The 21,680-nt window shown below is 43.0% G+C and overlaps 3 protein-coding genes across 3 annotated transcripts; all 3 read left to right on the forward strand.

Annotated features, from left to right (window-relative positions):
* Positions 1–5,011: 5,011 nt before the first annotated feature.
* Positions 5,012–5,705, forward strand: LOC308684931 (histone H1-like). The gene has a single exon (XM_081356306.1). It carries the CDS (start codon positions 5,039–5,041, stop codon positions 5,672–5,674), a length of 636 nt encoding a protein of 211 aa, XP_081212432.1. The 5' UTR covers positions 5,012–5,038; the 3' UTR covers positions 5,675–5,705.
* Positions 5,706–7,437: 1,732 nt separating this feature from the next.
* LOC308684939 (histone H2A-like) lies at positions 7,438–8,190 on the forward strand. The gene has a single exon (XM_081356315.1). It carries the CDS (start codon positions 7,484–7,486, stop codon positions 7,868–7,870), a length of 387 nt encoding a protein of 128 aa, XP_081212441.1. The 5' UTR covers positions 7,438–7,483; the 3' UTR covers positions 7,871–8,190.
* Positions 8,191–8,678: 488 nt separating this feature from the next.
* Positions 8,679–9,089, forward strand: LOC308684938 (histone H3.2-like; the record flags this gene model as incomplete). Its single annotated transcript, XM_081356314.1, has 1 exon — positions 8,679–9,089. The coding sequence occupies one exon, from the start codon at positions 8,679–8,681 to the stop codon at positions 9,087–9,089; it is 411 nt and encodes a 136-aa protein (XP_081212440.1).
* Positions 9,090–21,680: the final 12,591 nt, after the last annotated feature.

The following is a 21,680-nucleotide window of genomic DNA, read 5'->3' on the forward strand; positions in this document are numbered from 1 at the left end:
AAAAATGTGTGTGATTATGAGGAGAGGTTTTTTTTTTTTTTATATTAATAGATCCTTTAGGGAAGGGATCAATATTTCCTCAGTGCCAGTGGTCATAAATACTGCATTCAGCACCTGTCTTTCACACTGCTTTTATGAAACCAGAAAATCAAAGTAGCATTATTATTGAAATGCAGTCTGGGTTGAATGCAGTGTAGTGAGCCATTTTCCTTATGGTGTAAATAGCTGAAATAAGCACAAATGTTAGGGCATGTCCAACATCTTCAGGATTCGAAGAACACCTCTGATTCTATGGGGTTTTAAATATTAAAGGGGGGGTGAAACACTCATTTTCAGTCAATCTCGTTACCTATAGAGTAATATTGCATCCTTCAAATCTCCAAAAAGAGATTTGATTTTGATTTTTTTTAACTGGGGGGGACCAAGCTGTCAGCAAATGATTTAAACTCAATTTGTTATTTTGACCCATTGGGGGATTCTTATTTGAAATCATGGATAAACAACAATGAACAAAGGTAAACAAAGGCCTACCTGATCACCACTAGCAATGCATGATCAGACTGTTATTTGACTAGTATGCCAATCACCCACCAAAACTTCATGTCTTCAGCAAAGTATGTTTTATTTAAACTTTTGCATACAAAGCATAAACTTGCATAAACTCAGCATACAAAGTCTATCATTATGAATTCTACTGTCTCTCCTTCCTCATGCTGTCTTTACAGTGGCTGCCCTCCTGCAGATCCTCACTTGACTGACTAGGGCCTGCCTTACTGTCATCAGAAATTGCCTGCAGTCCAGGAGGACAACATTTTAAATCTTATAATTTCAGTTAACCCTCTATACCTCTATAGAATTTCACAACAATGTGAAATACAACATATTCCTGAGAATTAATGGCTAAAACTACTATTTCAAATGTCTAAGAATAACTCAAAATTTTAAATTTTGCAAAAGTTTGTTGCAATTTATAGATTAGAAATATCTTTCAAACGATGTATGACATATTAAGAAATGTTTTTTATAGCCCATAATTTAAGAATCTATATCCTCCGTTGCTCTGTACAATAAAAAACATGCTTTCCTGCTATAAGAGGATGTCAAAAGTTTATGTAGGCCTTTATTTGTTGTTTGCATAAACCTTGCACCACACAAATTTACTTATTATAATTATTTTTATAGTGGCTTACACGACAGTGAACATACCTCAGTCAATTTATACAGTACAATGGTTTAAATGATAAGATAAAACATTATTTCCTGACGAAGATAAATTGTTTGATTTATCCAACCATTCTTTTTGTGAACCATTCTTTCATTATTTGCCTCTGTCCACTCACCTAAATGCATAGTTATGGTCTCCACACTTTGCTGTGTTTGCTAAGTGCAAAAGCCTTCTTGCCATTATTGTCAGACTAGCTATTCCCCTTAACAAATCTAATCTGCCACATCTGGGAAAGTCAACAGGCATAGAATACTTACATTGTTTGGTTTTTGAAAAAACGAGGTGATTGTTTTTTGTCTCTTCATTGCCTTTATGTGGCATTTATACAGTCGATTTTTTTCAGTTCAGAAAATCACAGACTCAGCTCAGTCATAGATGGTATATGATCACTATGGTTACCGCTCCTACAGGCACGATTGAGGCAGCTACCAGCTCCTCATAGGACCCCGGCGTCACTCAGGGGTCGTAGCACAAACAGAGAGAATGTAAACGTCAGTGGCATCGTGTGTTTACTGACAACAGAACAGTGTGTAGTGAGAACGTGGGTACAAACTAATGGTGACCGGTGTAGATTATTATTGTGTGTCAGCCTGCGTCTGCCCCGACCCGATTCTGAAGCAGCGGCGGGCCGGGACACTACTTTGGCTAATGTACATAGCGAAAACACTAGTTAATCCTCTGTTTTACCGATTTTTGTCACCTTTCGTAGGGATAGTGAGGGCGGGGGACGGATCGGGTCACTATGAATCTGGGGGGGGTCATGTCCCCCCCGTCCCTAGTGCCATCTGCGCCCCTGATTATATAGTCGCAATACTCATAATTCAGTGCATTTTTCAGGATGTTTTTGCAGACATCTTTCAATGTTACAGGGAATGGGTTAATTTCTCAGGTAAACAGTAACAGAGTTGCACAAACTGGAAAAATGAGGAAGTAGGCTACTTCATCCCCTTTATTAAGATTTCTTAAGTTGAACCACTTTTTGCAGTACTGCACTGATTGGTCTGCTTTGTAACCCTTTGGATGATCTTAAATGTGGTAGCTTTGCATCCATAAGGAGTTAATGTAATAGAGCCTGATTGCTGAAAGCTTTTAGTAGACCTGGTTCAGAGCAGCATCTTTGATTTTTAATGGGAATAAAAGCAAGCCAGGCTGTGAGGGACAGTGTATTTATGTATTTATTCTCATGGGTAGCCTAAATGGGTTCCATTCAGACCTTAACATTTAGTCTTTTACTGTTATATGTCAACAAGATTCAACAAGATATTTTCACCTGGCTATACCCAATGTTTAGATTTGTTGTGGTATTTATGCAAATTAGCACATCTGTAATTAGATCATGCACCGTTTGTCCATGTTAACAAACAATTTAAAAAAACTTGTAATACATTTTTTGTTTGTCTTGATATAAGTAATCAACTCAGTAATTTTCATGGTGATATCTAAAGGTTATTTTTTTTTTACCCTATTCATGTGAGAAAAATAATGAATAGGCGTATGAATAGGATATATTTGGGTATTTTTCGGAACTTTCCCCTAATGGGATTCTTCGGGGCTTTTTTTTTCCTTACTCATGACATATTGAGGATACAAAATCAGTTGAGTTTGATTCTGTTGCAATTTGTTCACCCTTTTTTCCTAAAATGCCTGGACTACATCTGTTTAGCTCGCCTCTGGCCCGCCTATATCAGATAACCCAATGTGATTGGTGCAGCTCAGATCGAGGGGCATATTTAATGAGCATCATTTCTCCACACCAGAGTAACTCGCTGAGAAAATTCAACTGGTGCTCTCGCGAGAACTCTGGATTACCAGGGTAGCTTAACTTCAGAATTTGAACTAAAATCAGTATTCTTATGATTGCTCTAAACATTTCAGACTAAGTTCAACAAACATTAAATTACTTATTCATAAACTTAAAAAAAAATTATTAGGTGTGATGGGGTTGAGACTAGGGTTACAGGGTTGAAGATGGTAACGGGGTTGGAGAGACAACTACAGCTTAACATATGCATAGTTGTTTTTTACTCAAATTCACTGTAACATTTTCTATAAGCACTGTATTTCATTATGTAACCAAGAAAAACAAGAGATATAAATTGCAATTGCAACTCAGTTTTATCAACCCGACTGCGGGAAAAACAACAATAACTTAGTATACATTAGAACATTATAAACTGATAAATAGGTCATCAAAATAAAACATATTACTTGTGTGCTTTTTTGATGTGTGTGTGTGTGTGTGTGTGTGTGTGTGTGTGTGTGTGTGTGTGTGTGTGTGTGTGTGTGTGTGTGAGAGAGAGAGAGCATGTGTTTGTGTGTTGTTGTTTTTTTGCATGTGCGTGCACTTCGTAGCAAAAAAGTAACGGGGTTGAGTGTGACAGGGTTGTGATTTTTGGCTCGAAAATGGCCACTGCTCTACATGTAGTGAATAACAGGAGAGCACATGGCATGCATGGTATTAAGAAATCATGTATATTGTTGAAATCACAAAGATCGTTTTCACAAGTAAAATTATTCTATCTTTATTTGATGTAACAGGGTTGAGTCGTTGAGCCTGACAACCACAATATCACAATTCTAAATAAGTTATAGTTATAAGAGAAGGTGGTAACTTGCCTGTGTCACAATGTTGTTCAGAAGACTTCTATGATGTTACTTCCTGTTATTGATGTCACATATAAGGATCTGTTCATTATTTTTATGGGGGAGAATGATTTGTGTAACGGGGTTACTGAGGGACAGAACTAAATAATGTGATTTTAATGAATAATCTTGAATTTACTTGGAAAAAAGAAAAAAGAAAAAACATTACCAGCAAAAAAGCACAGATAGATCTTCATGGGAATGGCAAAATGTATGGACTTTTTTCTAATTTTATTATTCATATCCCAAGTACACTTTCATAGAAGGCCATGAGGGATAAAATAGGTGGTGTCAACTAAAAAAAAAAACAAGCTAATTTCTAATATAAAGATAATATGCATGTCATTATTTTTAAACTTTATTAAAGGAGACATTTCAATTGATACAAAAAGCTTTTAAAAATAGATTTTGGTGACCCAATATGTAAAATACACTTAAAAAGGTCAGAGGGACTCAAATCATACCGGTTTCGCGGAATGACTCATAGGCACATCAGCTTATGGAAACGTGTTTAACAAGTTAAAACATTAACACTTGTGTGATCAGGCGTATACATTTATTATTGTGATTAATGTTATTATTATTATTATTATTATTATTATATGGACAGATCATCTGGCTAGACATGAGAGTCACAGAGAGACTCGGAGTCTCCGGATGTTCGTGTGCTTCAAGCTGCCCAAAACAACATCTGTATGAAAGCCTCCTGACGCCCCTCACTGATGCTGATTACATTAAAGTCTCTTCAGACTGTTTGCTGAACATAAAGAAAACGCGTTCAGGCTTTTATCAACTTTTCCACTTAAACAATTTATCAAATTTACACGCGGCTTTCCCCCGTGCCTGATGCTCGCCTTGGATTTGATCTGATGAAGGCAAAATAAACATTTCCTCTTCTCGTATATTAGTCTCAAATGAAAGCTCAGAACCTCTGCTTGGTGTTCACTTTGTTATGACTGTGCTTAACTATTTTACCGTTCCAGTTTTGCCTCAAATGTAAGAGAAGAAAACACACTCGTGAGGGGTTCGTGGACGCGCATAGACGCCGAGCGGGCAGGTTGAGTCTATAAGGTTCTCATGTGTTATTTAAGAGAGCAGCGCCGCGCGAGCGCCAGTCATTGCAGTAACCAGAGACAGTCTTTGAAAAACTGTAGATCCAATCAGAGAGAAATGGCAGAAACCGCACCCGCACCCGCTGTTGCCGCCCCGGCCAAAGCGCCCAAGAAGAAGTCTGCTGCGAAAGCCAAGAAAGCAGGTCCAGGCGTTGGCGAACTCATCGTCAAAGCTGTGTCCGCATCCAAGGAGAGGAGCGGCGTGTCTCTCGCCGCGCTGAAGAAAGCGCTCGCTGCTGGCGGCTACGATGTAGAGAAGAACAACTCCCGCGTCAAGATCGCCATCAAGAGCCTGGTGACCAAAGGCGCCCTGGTGCAGGTCAAAGGGACCGGCGCCTCGGGCTCATTCAAGCTCAACAAACAGCAAGCCGAGACCAAGAAGAAAGCGGCTACTAAAGCGAAGAAGCCCGCGGTCAAGAAACCCGCTGCTGCCAAGAAGCCCAAGAGCGCTGCGGCAAAGAAGCCCGCCGCCAAGAAATCGCCCAAGAAACCCGCCGCTAAGAAGTCGCCCAAGAAGGCCAAGAAACTCGCCGCCACAGCCGCTAAGAAGGCGACGAAGAGCCCCAAGAAGGCAAAGAAACCAGCAGCCGCTAAGAAAGCAGCCAAGAGTCCCAAGAAGGCAAAGACTGCTAAACCTAAGGTGGCAAAACCTAAAGCCACCAAGCCTAAAAAGGCAGCGCCCAAAAAGAAGTAAAGTTCACTGTTTGTGCTTCAACGGCTCTTTTAAGAGCCACCCACTTACTCTGAATTTGAGCAAAACTTAGTTATATTGAAGTTTTCTGTTAATTTCGATAGACATGTGAAATTAATTTTCAATAGAGATGTGACTTATAACCTAATGGACTCTTTCATTCTAAACAAACAATTCTAAACACCCAGTTAAAAAAAAAAAACTTTATTAAACCATTATTATATAAGAAATGCATTGTAAATGGTCAAAAACAAACAAACAAGAGGGTTCAAACTGTTCAGAAATGGCATGTTATACAACACGGTACAGACAGAATATACACACAACACTTGTGTGGGAATTGTGATAATACAATACAAACAACCCCACATCCAACAATATGGACAGTGATAAAACTCCAATATTGCAGTAGGAACATAATACTGTACAGTATCAGATGGTCAGTGTGCACAGAATAGTGTATAGGAATAGGAACAGTGTACAATATCCATTTTTGTACTCATTTAAATGTCATATAACTTCTGTTTTATTAGTCACACTCACAAATACTTGTGCAAACAGTGCACAATAATAGAGACAGAGCGTATTTAGGCCACGCCCACACCCGGGGGGAAAAACCATAGGGAAAAACAATCAAAACGTCTCCATTGACTTTTCATTGCGAGAGGCTGCCTCCTTGTCATTTCTTGCTTCTAACAAAAGACAGAAAAATGCCTAAAAGCTGCTATGTGACAAGGTGTACAGCAAACAAGCTAAAAAACCCAGAAATACGTTTTTATTAGCTCTCGATCACAAAAAACGAGTGTTTAGGACATAAAAGTGGATACAGGCAGTTGAGACAGAGCGTCACGTGTCTCATTACTCTGAGAACTAACGTACGCCCGCTGGAGGAGACCATAATCGGCAACACAGGATATTTTATCTTACATAAATATAACAACTGACATTTGGATATTTTACTCACCAGTGACCAAATGTTTAACTTACTGCACACGTAGTGTATTTTTAGTGCATACTGAGTGTCAGGATCCCACAATTTACCCATTCGTTCCAGCCTGTATCCACTTTTATGTCCTCAAACGCTCGTTTTTTGGGGTCGACAGCTTATGAAAACTTATTTCTGGCTTTCTTAGCTTGTTTGCTGTACACACTGTCATTATTCTTCTTCTTGTTGTTACTATTTAACGGCGGTTGGCATCCAGCTTATTGGTGCATTTCCGCCACCTTCTGCTCCGGAGTGTGAACCAGAAAATAGGTTTACAGACTAAATCCCCTTCCCCACTCACACACACACACACACACACACACACACACACACACACACACACACACACACACACACACACACACACACACACACACACACACACACACACACACACACACACACACACTTCCCAGTCATTCTGCAAAACAATAATAATAATAATTATTATTATTATAATCATGACAACAACAATATTTATACTTTTAACCCTCCTCAATACTACATTCATTGTCATTATTCTGCATTTTTCTGTCTTTTGTTAGAAGCAAGAAATGACAAGGAGGCAGCCTCTCGCAATGCAAAGTCAATGGAGACCGTTGGACTGTTTTCCCCGCCCATGGGCGTGGTCTTTAGATTATGACGCGTTTCGCTCTGTCTCAAAAGCTAGAAAGGGGAGAGAAGTTCAGTGATTGGTTTAAATCTTTACAGACTCTAAGCCAATCGGCGACTGGCACTCTCATTTAAAGCCAGTGAGTGGCGGTATACAGGTTTTATTCTGTTACTTATTTTAGACTGTGCAGTTTGCTATAACTAATTTAAAAATAATGAGTGGAAGAGGCAAAACCGGTGGGAAAGCCAGAGCGAAGGCTAAGACTCGCTCTTCTAGGGCGGGACTACAATTCCCCGTCGGCCGTGTTCATAGGCTTCTGCGCAAAGGAAACTACGGCGAGCGTGTCGGTGCCGGAGCTCCTGTTTATCTGGCGGCGGTGCTCGAGTATCTGACCGCTGAGATCCTGGAGTTGGCTGGAAACGCCGCTCGGGACAACAAGAAGACCCGCATCATCCCCCGTCATCTGCAGCTGGCGGTGCGCAACGACGAGGAGCTCAACAAACTTCTGGGCCGAGTGACCATCGCTCAGGGCGGCGTGCTGCCCAACATCCAGGCCGTGCTCCTGCCCAAGAAGACCGAGAAACCCTCCAAATCTAAATAAGTGGACTCAAGTTTGTTTTATTTAGACCAAAAGGCTCTTTTAAGAGCCACCCATTTTATCTGACAGAGAGTGTTTTCTCTTTAATATTTATAAACCGCATAAAGGCGTTTGGTTGAGAGAAATGACTCATCAAACCAGAGTAAAATATATGATTGTTTCTTTGACGATTATAGTATCCTTACAGTCGTAGATGTGCGTGTTTGTCATAAGCACATGATGATCCCCTAATAATGTGTGTTTGTTACCCAACCCATATAGTTGGTCTACCAAGCTCTGATAGTATATTGAATACTTTCATAAATTGTTCAAAATAAAAAGCAACATGCATATCGACTTCATGGTAAAATAAATTGGTAAATATTACTCTGGGTCTTTGATTCCCTATTTTACGGGGCGAATGGAAACCCTAGTGTGTCTCGCTGCAGTGCTTTTACACAGACTGTAATGTGATCATCTAATCCGAGATCTGCACAATCACTGGGAATTAAGGCGAGAATTTCAGAACAATTTAATCCAACATTGTGAGTATAAAGACCAGGGAGGTGTTACATATACACTTTTTGATGTATATTTAAGTATTCAACAGAAGAAAAGCAGCTCGAGCGGGAAACCTTCCACTTGTTTGAAAAAGAGGAAACGCGCAGTCATTGGCTGGCACTCATGCGCAGACGTCACGTATTAGCCAATCACAAGGTCTGCATCCTCGCGACACTAGAGCTCGTGGCGGTACAATGCTTTAAAAGCGGGTGTATAACGTATAACAGCATTTCTTTCCAGCGCAAGCAGAACAAAGAGAAAGACCGCAGCAATGGCAAGAACCAAGCAGACCGCTCGTAAATCCACCGGTGGTAAAGCCCCGAGGAAGCAGCTCGCTACTAAAGCCGCCCGTAAGAGCGCTCCGGCCACCGGCGGCGTCAAGAAGCCTCACCGCTACCGGCCCGGGACCGTGGCTCTGCGGGAGATCCGCCGCTATCAGAAGTCCACCGAGCTGCTGATCCGCAAACTGCCCTTCCAGCGGCTGGTGAGAGAAATCGCTCAGGACTTCAAGACGGACCTGCGCTTCCAGAGCTCTGCTGTCATGGCCCTGCAGGAGTCCAGCGAGGCTTATTTGGTCGGTCTGTTCGAGGACACCAACCTGTGCGCCATCCACGCCAAGAGGGTCACCATCATGCCCAAAGATATTCAGCTGGCCCGCCGCATCCGCGGAGAGCGCGCTTAAACACGCGTCTGCGTCAACCCACAACGGCTCTTTTAAGAGCCACCAAAACTGCACTGAACGAGATCATTTTCCAGTTTAACTCCTATATGAGTAGAAAGTTGCTTTCATGCATTACATTTAATCCATTTAATCTCACCGGTCACCGTAAAAAAAGTTTAATTTCTTAGGCTATAAAAATGTTACTAAATGATCTATCAATGCATTTCCAGCAGATATTGAAATAATGAAGGGTCTCAATGAAATATGTGCAGTGTAGCATGTTTACAGTAAATTGTCACATGACCAGAGCTGTTTACTTCCTGTTTGCGCCAAGAGAAGAGGATGGCAGCAAGAAAGCTCCCAAAGAATATGTTAGTAAAGTATGTTAACATAAATAGGACATAGATTTTTGGTACACATCATGTTTAAGGTGTCTAGTATTGATATATGCATTTGCATTTACTCAACCTTTTTTAATGTGGTTATAGAACTCACAAACATGTCAACGGCAACAATAGTGACCGGTGGGATAACCCATTGTATCTACATGCTAATACACATAGGCTAACTGTTCTACCTTACTTTCTGCTGCTACCTAACTTTCTACCTAATTTTACACACAGACACACACACACACACACACAGAAACACACACACAAAAACAAACACACTGCACAGGTCAAATAGACCTATATTCAGCCTGTCAAATGGTTGATACAACACACACACACACACACACACACACACACTGCACAGGTCAAATAGACCTATATTCAGTCTGTCCAATGGTTGATGCACACACACACACACACAGAAACACACACAGAAACACACTGCACAGATCAAATAGACCTATATTCAGTCTGTCCAATGGTTGATACAACACACACACACACACACACACACACACACACACACACACACACACACACACACTGCACAGGTCAAATAGACCTATATTCAGTCTGTCCAATGGTTTATACAACACATACACACACACACACACACACACACACACACACACACACACTGCACAGGTCAAATAGACCTATATTCAGTCTGTCCAATGGTTGATACAACACACACACACACACACACACACACGCACGCACGCACGCACGCACGCACGCACACACACACACGCACACACACACACACACACACACAGAGAGAGAAACACAGAAATACACACACAAAAACACACACAGAAACACACACACAAACACACTGCACAGGTCAAATAGACCTATATTCAGTCTGTCCAATGGTTGATACAACACACACACACACACACACACACACACACACACACACACAAACACAAACACACTGCACAGGTCAAATAGACCTATATTCAGTCTGTCCAATGGTTGATACAACACACACACACACACAAACACACACACACACACACACACACACACACACACACACACACACACACACAAAAAAAAAACACGCACACAAACACACTGCATAGGTCAAATAGACCTATATTCAGTCTGTCCAATGGTTGATACAACACACACACACACACACACACACACACACACACACACACACACACACACACACACACACACACACACACACACACACACACACACAAACACACACACACACACACACACACACACACACACACACACAAAGACAGAAACACACACTCAGAAACACACACACAAAAACACACACACAAACACACTGCACAGGTCAAATAGACCTATATTCAGTCTGTCCAATGGTTGATACAACACAGTATCCCACCAGTCACAATTGTGACCGAACATATAACACACTTTTTCACACACTTTTCCATGAAAATTTCTAAAAATGATGATTGATTGTTTCAAAGGGATACTAATGACACATGATTTGGATATTCTTGTGTCTGGGAAAAATTTGGGATTAAATGGGTTAATATTCTCTGGGTCACCGTTCCCTAAATCATCAGTTACCATTACTATTTAGTCTAATCCTAACCCTAATACAAACTACTTAGACATCAGGAAATATGAGTTATTTGTATGTAATTACATCGGTTATGTATTTTAATGTTTGTATAGATCTATGTTCTTTATATTTTACTTGAGTACTGTGATGTCAGTTGTACAGGGTGCGAATCACACAAATAAACTGCGCACTCAGATTCCAATGTTGTTGTGGATAGTTTCAACGGAGCTAGAAATTTATCTTCATATTTACAGGTAAAGCTTCGTTTCATCTTCACACAGTTTTCCCAAACAAGACTACAGTGGTTGTTTTTTCCAACTCTTTTCTTCCAGATACTCCCTAATAGTGGCATGGTCTGTTTTGAAACTTTTAGCGCAAGTTCAATGCCAACTTTAGAGATTACTCTTATACAGGTGCAAGTTCAGCTAAAGGTAGACATACAGTTTAAACCACTGAGGCCTGAAATCATTTATATTCTGCAAATATATCTGAATTGTCTAATACAAAATGTACTATACCGTACTTCTAGATTAGCACATTTCATTAGCATTCAGTATCTCTGTATATTATATGATGATGATATTATAACATCCTCTTCATCAAATTAAATAAATCTTATAAAACATGAAAGAAGTCGGACAGGCCTCGTTAGATTATGGTTTGGGTTAAACCACATTGTTTGTGCTGGAACTATATTGAGGAAGGGGCGTTTTGCGCCTTGTGACGCGGTGTTGGTTTCTATCAGGTCCTGTAAGTGAATATAAAAGGCCTCCTTGCAACGCTGAACGTACGTTTCTTGTCATTATTTGAATGGAGTATGTGAAATATGAAACATGCTTGCAGTTGTCTGACATTATACTGAGCATCCTCATTTACCATAGCTTATAGAGACACAAACAAACAGATCAGTCTTCCCATCTCTTCAAGAATACTGAGAAGATCATGAATGTGCGGATGAATAATTCTGCTGTTCAACCTTATTTTTTATAAATTTGGCTCTCTGAGCGAATTGCAGAGTGGACAGCGTCTCTCCAAAGCACCTGGAACCCGGATGAACATTAGCGATGATGTACGTCTTTGCATTTCCGCCCAGAGAGTCCAGACAAAATGAACAGCTGTCAGGCACGATTCACTCATCTGTATTAATTCAGAGTAACGTTCTCAAAGCACCCTCACCCTGAGCAGGAAGGTCAGTTTCGAGTCTCTATAACAAATATAACGTTTTTTTCCTGTTGGAGACATCCATCAGGGCCATGATCACCTGACCGAGACACATCAGTGACCGGTTTATGCGGTGTTGAAGGTGTTTCTGGAGAACGTGATCCGCGATGCCGTCACCTACACCGAGCACGCCAAGAGAAAGACCGTCACCGCTATGGATGTTGTACGCACTGAAGAGACAGGGACGCACCCTGTACGGCTTCGGGCGGGGGATAAACGCCTGAAACCAGGAGAAACTAATCTTACTCAAACATAACGGCTCTTTTAAGAGCCACACACACTTTGAAAAGGAGTATGTTTTAAGTTGTTTATTCTGTCAACTATTAATTAGTAACCACAAGGCAGGACTTACATAGAGTACGAAGATTTGATTTGAGTAATTACGGAGCTTGTGTTTCCAGACTATTGCTCCTGTTTAGTTTTCTACAATATAGAATTAAGAGTTTCTAAGAACCTAAACGAGCAAGGTGTTCTCGTGTCACACGTTTAGTGATTGTCAAAATGACTGAATTCATGCCGCATTTTTTCAGTGCATTAAAAGCGACTCTCTTTTGAACTTCACTCAAATAATATGATACTTAAATGTCACTCAAACCAGCAACATATCTCATCTAAATCGGATTGTAATTTGTTTTTGGTGACTGAAACATTAAACCACATTTACTGTATCAAACTGATGTGTCAGAGGTGTATACAGGTAAGTTCTCTTACGAGAGCTTCTCTCGTATTGCGTAAGTAGCTTACGCTGCGGGAAAGTCTTCTTTCTCGAGATACTGAAGCCAAAAAATTATCCTTAATTTTTAATAGTCTTGTCAACGCAGTGCGGCAGCATGCAGACCTAGGGCAGGCTTACTAGCGTGCCCATTGGCTGCCCATTGGCATCTGCAGCAGCCTATCGCTGAGCCCTTGGCGTGACGTCACGACCAATAAGCACGCTTGGCGCGCTTCATGCGTCACAGCCCGCCAAAAGGGGTGATTTCTGGACAGTTCACTGATTTCTGTCTCTTCAGCGAAGCTCTCCGCATCGCTGGACTCTGAGGAAGCCGCCGGCGAATCAAGCGACCAGCACGCCGAGGATCTCAGACTGAGGAAGCCGGCCGCTTTCGCCGCCTTCAGCTTTCCCTGCCTGCTTCGCTATCCGGCGAATATATCCTTTCTTTGCTCTGTGTTGTGTGTGTTTGTGTGTGTTTGTGTGTTCGCCCTGCGACACACTTTGCATCTAAAAGAGCGCGAGGCGTTGTCAGAAGTAGACGGTCAAGGGCTGGCTTCCTTTACGTTATAAGAAAGCTACCCAGCGTCTCGGTCGCGCGTGTCACTCACCGGCCACCTCCTTTTCTCACACATTTCTCAGTCCCCTCCTAAGCTCAGGCGACTAGAAATATCTATATTGCAGTAGACGAGCCTGTTTTTATGCACGCACACCTGCAAACAAACGATGTCACAGCACATGATGACATCTTCCCGCTCTCTCTCCCTTTGTTCGAGCCGCGCAACTGCGCCGTTCTCAAGGGATATCAGAGCGAACGTCACGAGCACCGGCGAAAAGAGGAAGAGAGAGTGTTTTCGTCCCGCCTAGGCCGGACTACCTCCAATTCTCACATATTTCTCAGTCCCCTCTAAGTTCAGGTGGCTGGAAATACTAATACTGCCGTAAACGAGCCTGTTTTAATACACGCGTGCCTACAAACAAACTGAAAGCTTTTGTGTGCCCCTGTGGCTCAGTGGCCGAACATTAGGCTTCCGCGCGGGAGACCCGTGTTCGAATCCGGCGCTGGCGGCAGATAAATATTTTTTTTTTCTGCTGGCTTCTCCGAGCTTGCGGCCAGCTTTCTTACATACAGAAAGCGAACCCGCATCTCGCACCCTCATGCTCACAGGATGGTGCTTGAGTATTTATGAGCGTCTAAACATGAGCCATCAAAGCATTTCGCTCTATCAGTTTCCTATAACGCCGATGGTGTTATAAGTGTAGAAAATGTGCCCACTCCCACGTGCTCACTGCTACACACAAACACGGTCTCCCCGGTAACGCTCACAGAGTGCACTCTCATAAAGCGGACACACGCCGCTTGAGTACTAAGTGTAGTCACGCTCACGACCAGCGCACTCACTTTTAGACACGATAACCCCCACGCCGCTCTTGCGCCAGGGGTGTTTGACAGCAAAACGCGCTCCATCCTTAGGGACCGAGCTACCGTACGCTGTACAGCCGGCCAGCACTGTTTACCAGCCCCCGTGTTCGAGCACCGGCGGCGCGTGCGCCGCCCCATCCTCTTTGATACAGGTTCCCCATCCCACGCAGCGAGGCGATCTGAACCCAGAGATCATTAGACCCCTAGCTATGCGTGCAAAGCATGGGAAGCTATTCAGGGCGCGTCAGAATGGGTGCTGAATACTATAAAACACGGCTATTCGCTTCAATTCGCTCGTCGCCCCCCCGCGCTTCTGGCGCAGATGGAGACGAAAGTGAGTTTAGAAGCAGCGCACCTGCTTCAAGCAGAAATAGCGAAGCTGCTGGGCAAAGGGGCTATAGAACAGGTTCTTCCTTCTCTGAGCGAGTCAGGCTTTTACAGCCGTTACTTCCTCGTACCCAAGAAGGACGGAGCGTTAAGACCTATTTTAGATCTGAGACATCTGAACAAAGCCCTCATGAGACGGCTGTTCAAAATGATTACAACCAGACAAATCCTCGCGCAGATTCGCCCAGGAGACTGGTTTATCTCTCTCGATCTAAAGGACGCATACTTTCAGATCCAGATAACTCCCCGTCACAGGCCATTCTTGAGATTCGCCTTCGACGGTCGAGTATATCAATACACAGTCCTGCCATTCGGCCTGTCTTTAGCACCCCATACATTTACGAAATGCATGGACACGGCTCTCGCTCCCCTGAGAAGACAGGGAATGCGGATACTGAACTATCTGGACGATTGGCTTATTCTAGCGCAGTCAGAGACGGAACTTGTGTCTCACAGAACAGCGCTTCTCAGCCATCTGGAAGGTCTGGGTCTCTCGGTCAACTGGACCAAGAGCTCGCTATCGCCCCGTCAGTCAATTTCCTTTCTTGGAATAGAACTGGACTTGGTGGCTATGACGGCTAGATTGTCGTCACCACGCCGCATCCTTCCAAATAGGCAGCCAGGTTCTGCTGAGGGCATTCCAGCGTATCCTGGGGCATATGGCCTCAGCTGCAGCAGTGCTCCAGCTGGGCTTATTGCGCATGCGCCCACTTCAACGCTGGCTGAAAGCGCGCGTGCCCCACCGAGCCTGGGCGGCTGGCGGCTCGCGAGTCAGAGTGAATCAGGGCTGCATTTCAGCCCTGCAGCCCTGGCTGGCAGCCGAATGGTAACACACAGGAGTGACTATGGGGGTGATCTCACACCGGAAAGTTGTCTCGACAGACGCTTCCAACCTAGGTTGGGGAGCGCTCTTCGAAGGCAGACCGGTCTATGGCTGCTGGTCAGACCAGGAGAATCTCCTACACATAAACTGTCTAGAGATACTCGCGGTTGAGAAAGCGCTCAAACACTTCCTCCCATTCCTCCTAGGTCACCATGTTCTAGTCCGCACGGACAATACATCGGTAGTGGCCTATGTGAATCGCCAGGGCGTTGTCAGATCAAAGACGCTCTGTACCCTGGCGGAACGCCTCCTCGTGTGGGCTCAGCACTCTCTGCGCTCGCTGAGAGCCGCGCATGTGCCTGGCTACCTGAACGAGGGCCCCGACAGACTGTCCAGGGACAACGTTCCCCCTGGGGAGTGGTCTCTACACCCCCAAACAGTCCAGTCACTGTGGCGCCGTTTCGGCAAAGCGAAAGTCGACCTTTTTGCGCCAAAAGACAACGCTCACTGCCCAGAGTTCTTTACGAAGAACGAGGATGCGCTGGCCCAGACCTGGCCCAGCGGCCCGCTATATGCTTTTCCCCCCGGTCTCTCTGCTGCCTCAGGTCATCAGGAGAGTCAGGAAAGCGCGCCACACAGTGCTCCTCATAGCCCCATCCTGGGAGAACCAAGCTTGGTTCCCGGAACTGATACAGCTGGCAGACACAGTCCCCTGGCCGATACCGGTGAGGAGAGACCTTCACTCTCAAGCCCGCGGCTCGATCTGGCATCCCCATCCAGAGCGCTGGTCTCTGCATGCATGGAGCCTCAATGGTTACCCGTTGGTCTGCCAAGAGGGGTTATGAACACGATCATACAATCTAGAGCCCCCTCTACGAGGCGGCTCTACACGTCAAAATGGTCTGTGTTTAGCAAATGGTGCACTGCCAAGGGGCTTGATCCACAGACATGTGGGGTATCGCAAGTATTGTGTTTCCTTCAAGAGCTGCTGGATGCGGGCAGGTCCCCCTCCACGCTCAAAGTCTATGTTGCGGCCATTTCAGCTTTCACTGTCTCAGAGCTGGGCCGCGCATTAGGAAGGAACGAGATCGTCACCCGCTTCCTTAGAGGAGCCAGGAGGATGAACCCCCCGCGACCATCCTCGGTTCCTATGTGGGATCTTTCACTGGTCTTGGAGGCCCTGAAAACGCATCCCTTTGAACCCTTGGAAACTGTGGATATGAAATACCTCACGCTCAAAACCGTTTTTCTGATAGCTCTGTCTTCAGTCAAACGTGTGGGAGACCTTCACGCGTTATCTATTAACGCCGCGTGCCTCGAGTTCGGACCTAATGACTCTAAAGCTATTCTCAGACCGAGGCATGGTTACGTTCCCAAAATATTGGACACTCCCTTCAGAGCGCAGGTAATTTCCCTCTCAGCCCTGCCAACTCCCGGCAGCGAGGCCGATAGTAATCTCCTCTGCCCGGTCAGGAAGCTGAGAAACTACATTACACGCTCCGCCGCTTTCAGGCGCTCGGAGAAGCTTTTTGTTTCGTTTGGAGGGCGCACCAAGGGTCTCGCCGCCTCGAAACACAGCCTGTCCAGATGGATAGTGGACGCTATCGCAACTGCTTATGCGTTTAAAGACCTGCAGTGCCCACTGGGCATTCGAGCTCACTCCACCAGAGGCATGGCCTCATCGTGGGCGTGGTCCAGCGGGATTTCCATTCATGACATTTGTGCAGCGGCAGGCTGGGCCTCCCCCTCTACATTTGTTAGGTTTTACAACCTGGAAGTTCCCGCCTTGCAGGCGAAAATTTTATCAGTCTAAGTCTCGCGTAGACCGGCCCACTATCAGTGCGCGGGCTACGTTGGTTGATTTAGCTCTACTGGTTGAGCTGCACTGTGCAGGGAATTGTCAGTTCGGACCGGCTGTGCCGCTCCGTGCTCCCTAGTATGTGCTTGTGTACTGCGCTAGCCTTCTGTTGTCCGCCCGGCTCCCTGCTACCACGTTCCCCGGGCTCTCCCTGGGACTCATTCAGTGGATGCTGGGCGCGCATGGCGTTGACAAGGGAGTTCCCGCAGCGTAAGCTACTTACGCAATACGAAAGAACCTCTCGTAAGAGAACGTATCGGTTACTAAACGTAACCTCTGTTCTCTCTAGAAGAGGGAACGAGTATTGCGTAACCCGCCGTGCTCGCGCCACGAGCTCACTCGCTTCAGCGACAGAAACCAGTGAAGCAGCCTCTGAGCCCTGCTTATATACGCTAAGCCACACCCCTTTTGGCGGGCTGTGACGCATGAAGCGCGCCAAGCGCGGTATTTGGTCGTGACGTCACGCCAAGGGCTCAGCGGTAGGCTGCTGCAGTTGCTGCAGGGCAGCCAATGGGCACGCTAGTAAGCCTGCCCTAGGTCTGCATGCTGCCGCACTGCGTTGACAAGATTATTAAAAATTAAGGATAATTTTTTGGCTTCAGTATCTCGAGAAAGAAGACTTTCCCGCAGCGTAAGCTACTTACGCAATACTCGTTCCCTCTTCTAGAGAGAACAGAGGTTACGTTTAGTAACCGATAGGGGAGAGTGGGGTAAGATGAGCCAGTTTTTACTTATGTGGATCTCAAGGCAAGGGAAATTGAGACAGAGGTACAATGAAGACATCCACTGTTAATTTGGGATGTTGCCTATAAACTGAAAATTAAAAAATGCACCTATGACAAAGAGCCTTGAAAATATGACCTCAGAAAAAAAAGTGTTCATGTGGCTCAACTTACCCCAGGTCAGGGGTAAGTTGATCCCAGTCAGTGGGTAAATTGAGCCATCTGGGGGTAAATTGACCATCCTATCTTTCACTTTTTATGCAAGCATAATAATAAAAAAACTTGCCTCTTTAAAATAATAATTTAATAACACACTTACCTTTCCAAACAATGTTAACCCTCTGGGGTCTGAGGTGTTTTTGGGGCCCTGACATTTGTGCTTTTTTCAGTTGCTTATACACATATTAATGGCAAAGGTGTAAATGCACTATTTAGCACAAAACAGGGCTATCTTATTATGTGAGCAACATGTATGTACATGTTTGTATTTTTGAGAGAATAATGTTTATGCTTTGTTATTAAAACAACAAAATCTTCTCCCCAAATGTGTTACTAATATAAAGCACAATACAAATAATTTAAAAAGAAGGCTTATATTGACCTTTTAAGATTTAGCTTACATCTTCTTTGTAAATATATGTTTTGCTATTTTATTAAAAAGATTACAATTACAACAACAATTACAATTTCAACAATATTTCAAGTGAACTCTTTCTTTGTAAAAAATAAATTATAGGCCTACATTTTACTATATGTATTCATTTATTTGAATATAGCCTACATTGGAACAAATACTATAGTAACCTTAAAAGTAATCTTAGTTGATGACTTTATTTTTGACAAAAAAAAATATAAAAAATACTGTGCGTATATATATATATATATATATATATATGCTTCTCCTCTTCACAGCAATATATAAATGATGGAGTCCTTCAAAATGTATGGCCCCATGACACCAAATGTGCATAGTTGCCTAGAAACAGGGGGTGGGTCAACTTACCCACTGGCTCATTTTACCCCACTCTCCCCTACGTTATGTTATAAAGTGTTTAAGTTTCTCCTCATCATGCAAGCACCTACATGTTATTACTTCGAGAAAACCGATAGAAGAAAAAATTAAATTTAAGTATTTACAGGTGACTACTATATGCTGAATAATGCTGTATGAATCAGTTGTGTTAAATTATGGTCTGAAAATCTACAGAGAGGTTTGGAAAATTGAGTCTGGAAAAGTGGAATTTTGAAATGTAAAGTAAGAATCCTGCTCCGAGGTCCATTTTACTCTCAGGTTAAACTGGTTCTAACACATAAAAGGGGTTCTTGCCAAAATCCGGTACTCAAACTGAATCTCGATGGACTTTATTTGTGTAGTTTAATGTGCACAATATTATGTAAGAACATTGCATAATTACAATTGTCCATTTAAAGTACTTTGCTGGCATGATTGTGATCTGTCATGACCTTTACAGTCTATGGTCAATCATCATGACACCTCATGAGAGGGAAAGTCAGACAAAGAGGTGCTTGCGTCGTGACGTGGTGCAGTCAAGCTACTTGCGGTTCGGCAACGGAAAGGAATTCAAATTTAGAAGCTTTCAATTGGCGGATAAGTCTCTTTAGCAGCCCAATTCTGACCAGTGAAAACACAGAGAATGGCAATCCAGCCCTCTGAAATGAGCTTTCAATAAATACCCAGTTCATCACCACTCTAACAGTTGTCGATCTTGTTTTTTACTTGACTTTTTATAAGTACATAAACGCATTCAGAGACTTCTTCAACTCAGTCAGTTGACCTTACAGCTGTTACTTTTTGCAAAATAAATATAATCGTTTCTGTAAATTTCTGTCACTTATAAAATGACTTTTTTATAACTCCAAACTGAGGTTGATGTCCAAGAGTCTTGTTTAGTTTTATCATTGGGTAATGCTTGATATTTAATAACATTTCTCCAGGAATTCTGTTGCTGCGTTGCTGCTTTTAAAATGAGGCAAGATGGTGAAACCTTGTGGGGGAAAAACCAAGTCACACCTTTACCAAAATGTGAACGAGAGAGTAAGGATTATGATCCTGAAACTTGTGGGGGAGTTCTGCTTCTTCTTCATGTTTTAACGGCAATTAACGCCTTAGGAGCATTATTGCCACTGAATGACAAATTAACAGTATTCATGAGTCCGAAATTTAACCTGGGATTAATGCTCAAAGTATTCCATCCACACATATTATATTCTAGACCTTAGACCAGAGGCGGCGTCAGACGATTTTGCCGGGGCTTCAGCCCCGAATGTTTTTTGAAAAGTTGACTGACAAATATGAATTCAGACAATAGCCTATAGACTCATGTCATATGAATTTAATTAGTGCTCTGTATAGCTGTATGTCCTGCCTTTTCCTACAATATCCTCTTTCTAAATTCTAAATGATTAAATAATGTATCACAATATATTATATTTATTACATAAAAAAAGCACATGACATACACTTTCAAATGGTTTAATACTATAACACCATTTCTCTATGTCACTGTGTTTCTACTATCCCATCTAGTTTGCCACTTATGCATGACCTTTTTCTTTAAAACTTATTTTGCCTCTTTTTTCCCATAGGTACTTTAACATCCACCTCTCTCTTGTCTAGTGTTTCTTTCTTTTCTTTCTTTTTTTTTCTTTTTTTTTTTGCTAGTTTATCAGCAACTTCATTAACAAATACCCCAACATGTGCTGGTACCCAACAAAAATACATCACTATTCCAGCCTCTTTCAATCAGTGTAATAATAAATATACTTCCATTAATAAATCTGCGGCTGTAAGGGGCAATGGAGCAGATGCATCTGTGCTGCCCGCCTTTTCTAGCCAATGAAACACCTTCAAACCATATATAGCCAATCAGAGGAAGACAATCCAGCTTTTTGAAATTAACATGAGCTTCAAATAAATATCCAGCCAGAATCAGATCCTCTGTGAATTCAGGGAGTGAAGAGGCTGATGAAATGGCCAAAAAAGCTGTACATAGAGTTAAAGTACAATTTTAAGTAATGTATGGAAGGGTTGATTGTAAATATATTATTCAGCAAGAACTAATGAAAATATGGCAAACAGAATGGGAAAAGGGAAATAAAGGCAGACATTATTTTTCTATTCAGTCAACAGTGAATCATTCCATAAATACAGGTTTAGGAATGAGATGTGCATTGAATTATGGGCTGGCAATGGTTGTAAAACATCCAGATGGCAGATGCATATGTGGAGAAGTAGAAACTGTGTGCCATGCTCTAATGGACTGTTTATATCATCGTGCAGAAATAAATCTCATGTACTCAGAACTGTTGTTTAGTTATTTATTAAAATCATTAGGCTACTCTGTACTAAGGACTATGAGATAACAAGATTTGTCATCAACTTTTTGCACTGGACTGGACTATAAGGATATATAATCTGTTAAATCTATTAATTCTTCAAATGAACTGAGGAGGGCAGCAATACGCCATTGTAGCGTCTAGTCTGCCGCAAATATC

The sequence above is a fragment of the Scardinius erythrophthalmus genome (genome assembly GCF_964197995.2).
Source record: "Scardinius erythrophthalmus genome assembly, chromosome: 24".
Taxonomy (NCBI): Eukaryota; Metazoa; Chordata; class Actinopteri; order Cypriniformes; family Leuciscidae; genus Scardinius; species Scardinius erythrophthalmus.

Excerpts from the sequence above, each read along its gene's own strand:
- LOC308684939 (XM_081356315.1), top strand. The coding sequence starts at position 7,484 with ATGAGTGGAAGAGGCAAAACCGGTGGGAAAGCCAGAGCGAAGGCTAAG.
- LOC308684931 (XM_081356306.1), top strand. The coding sequence starts at position 5,039 with ATGGCAGAAACCGCACCCGCACCCGCTGTTGCCGCCCCGGCCAAAGCG.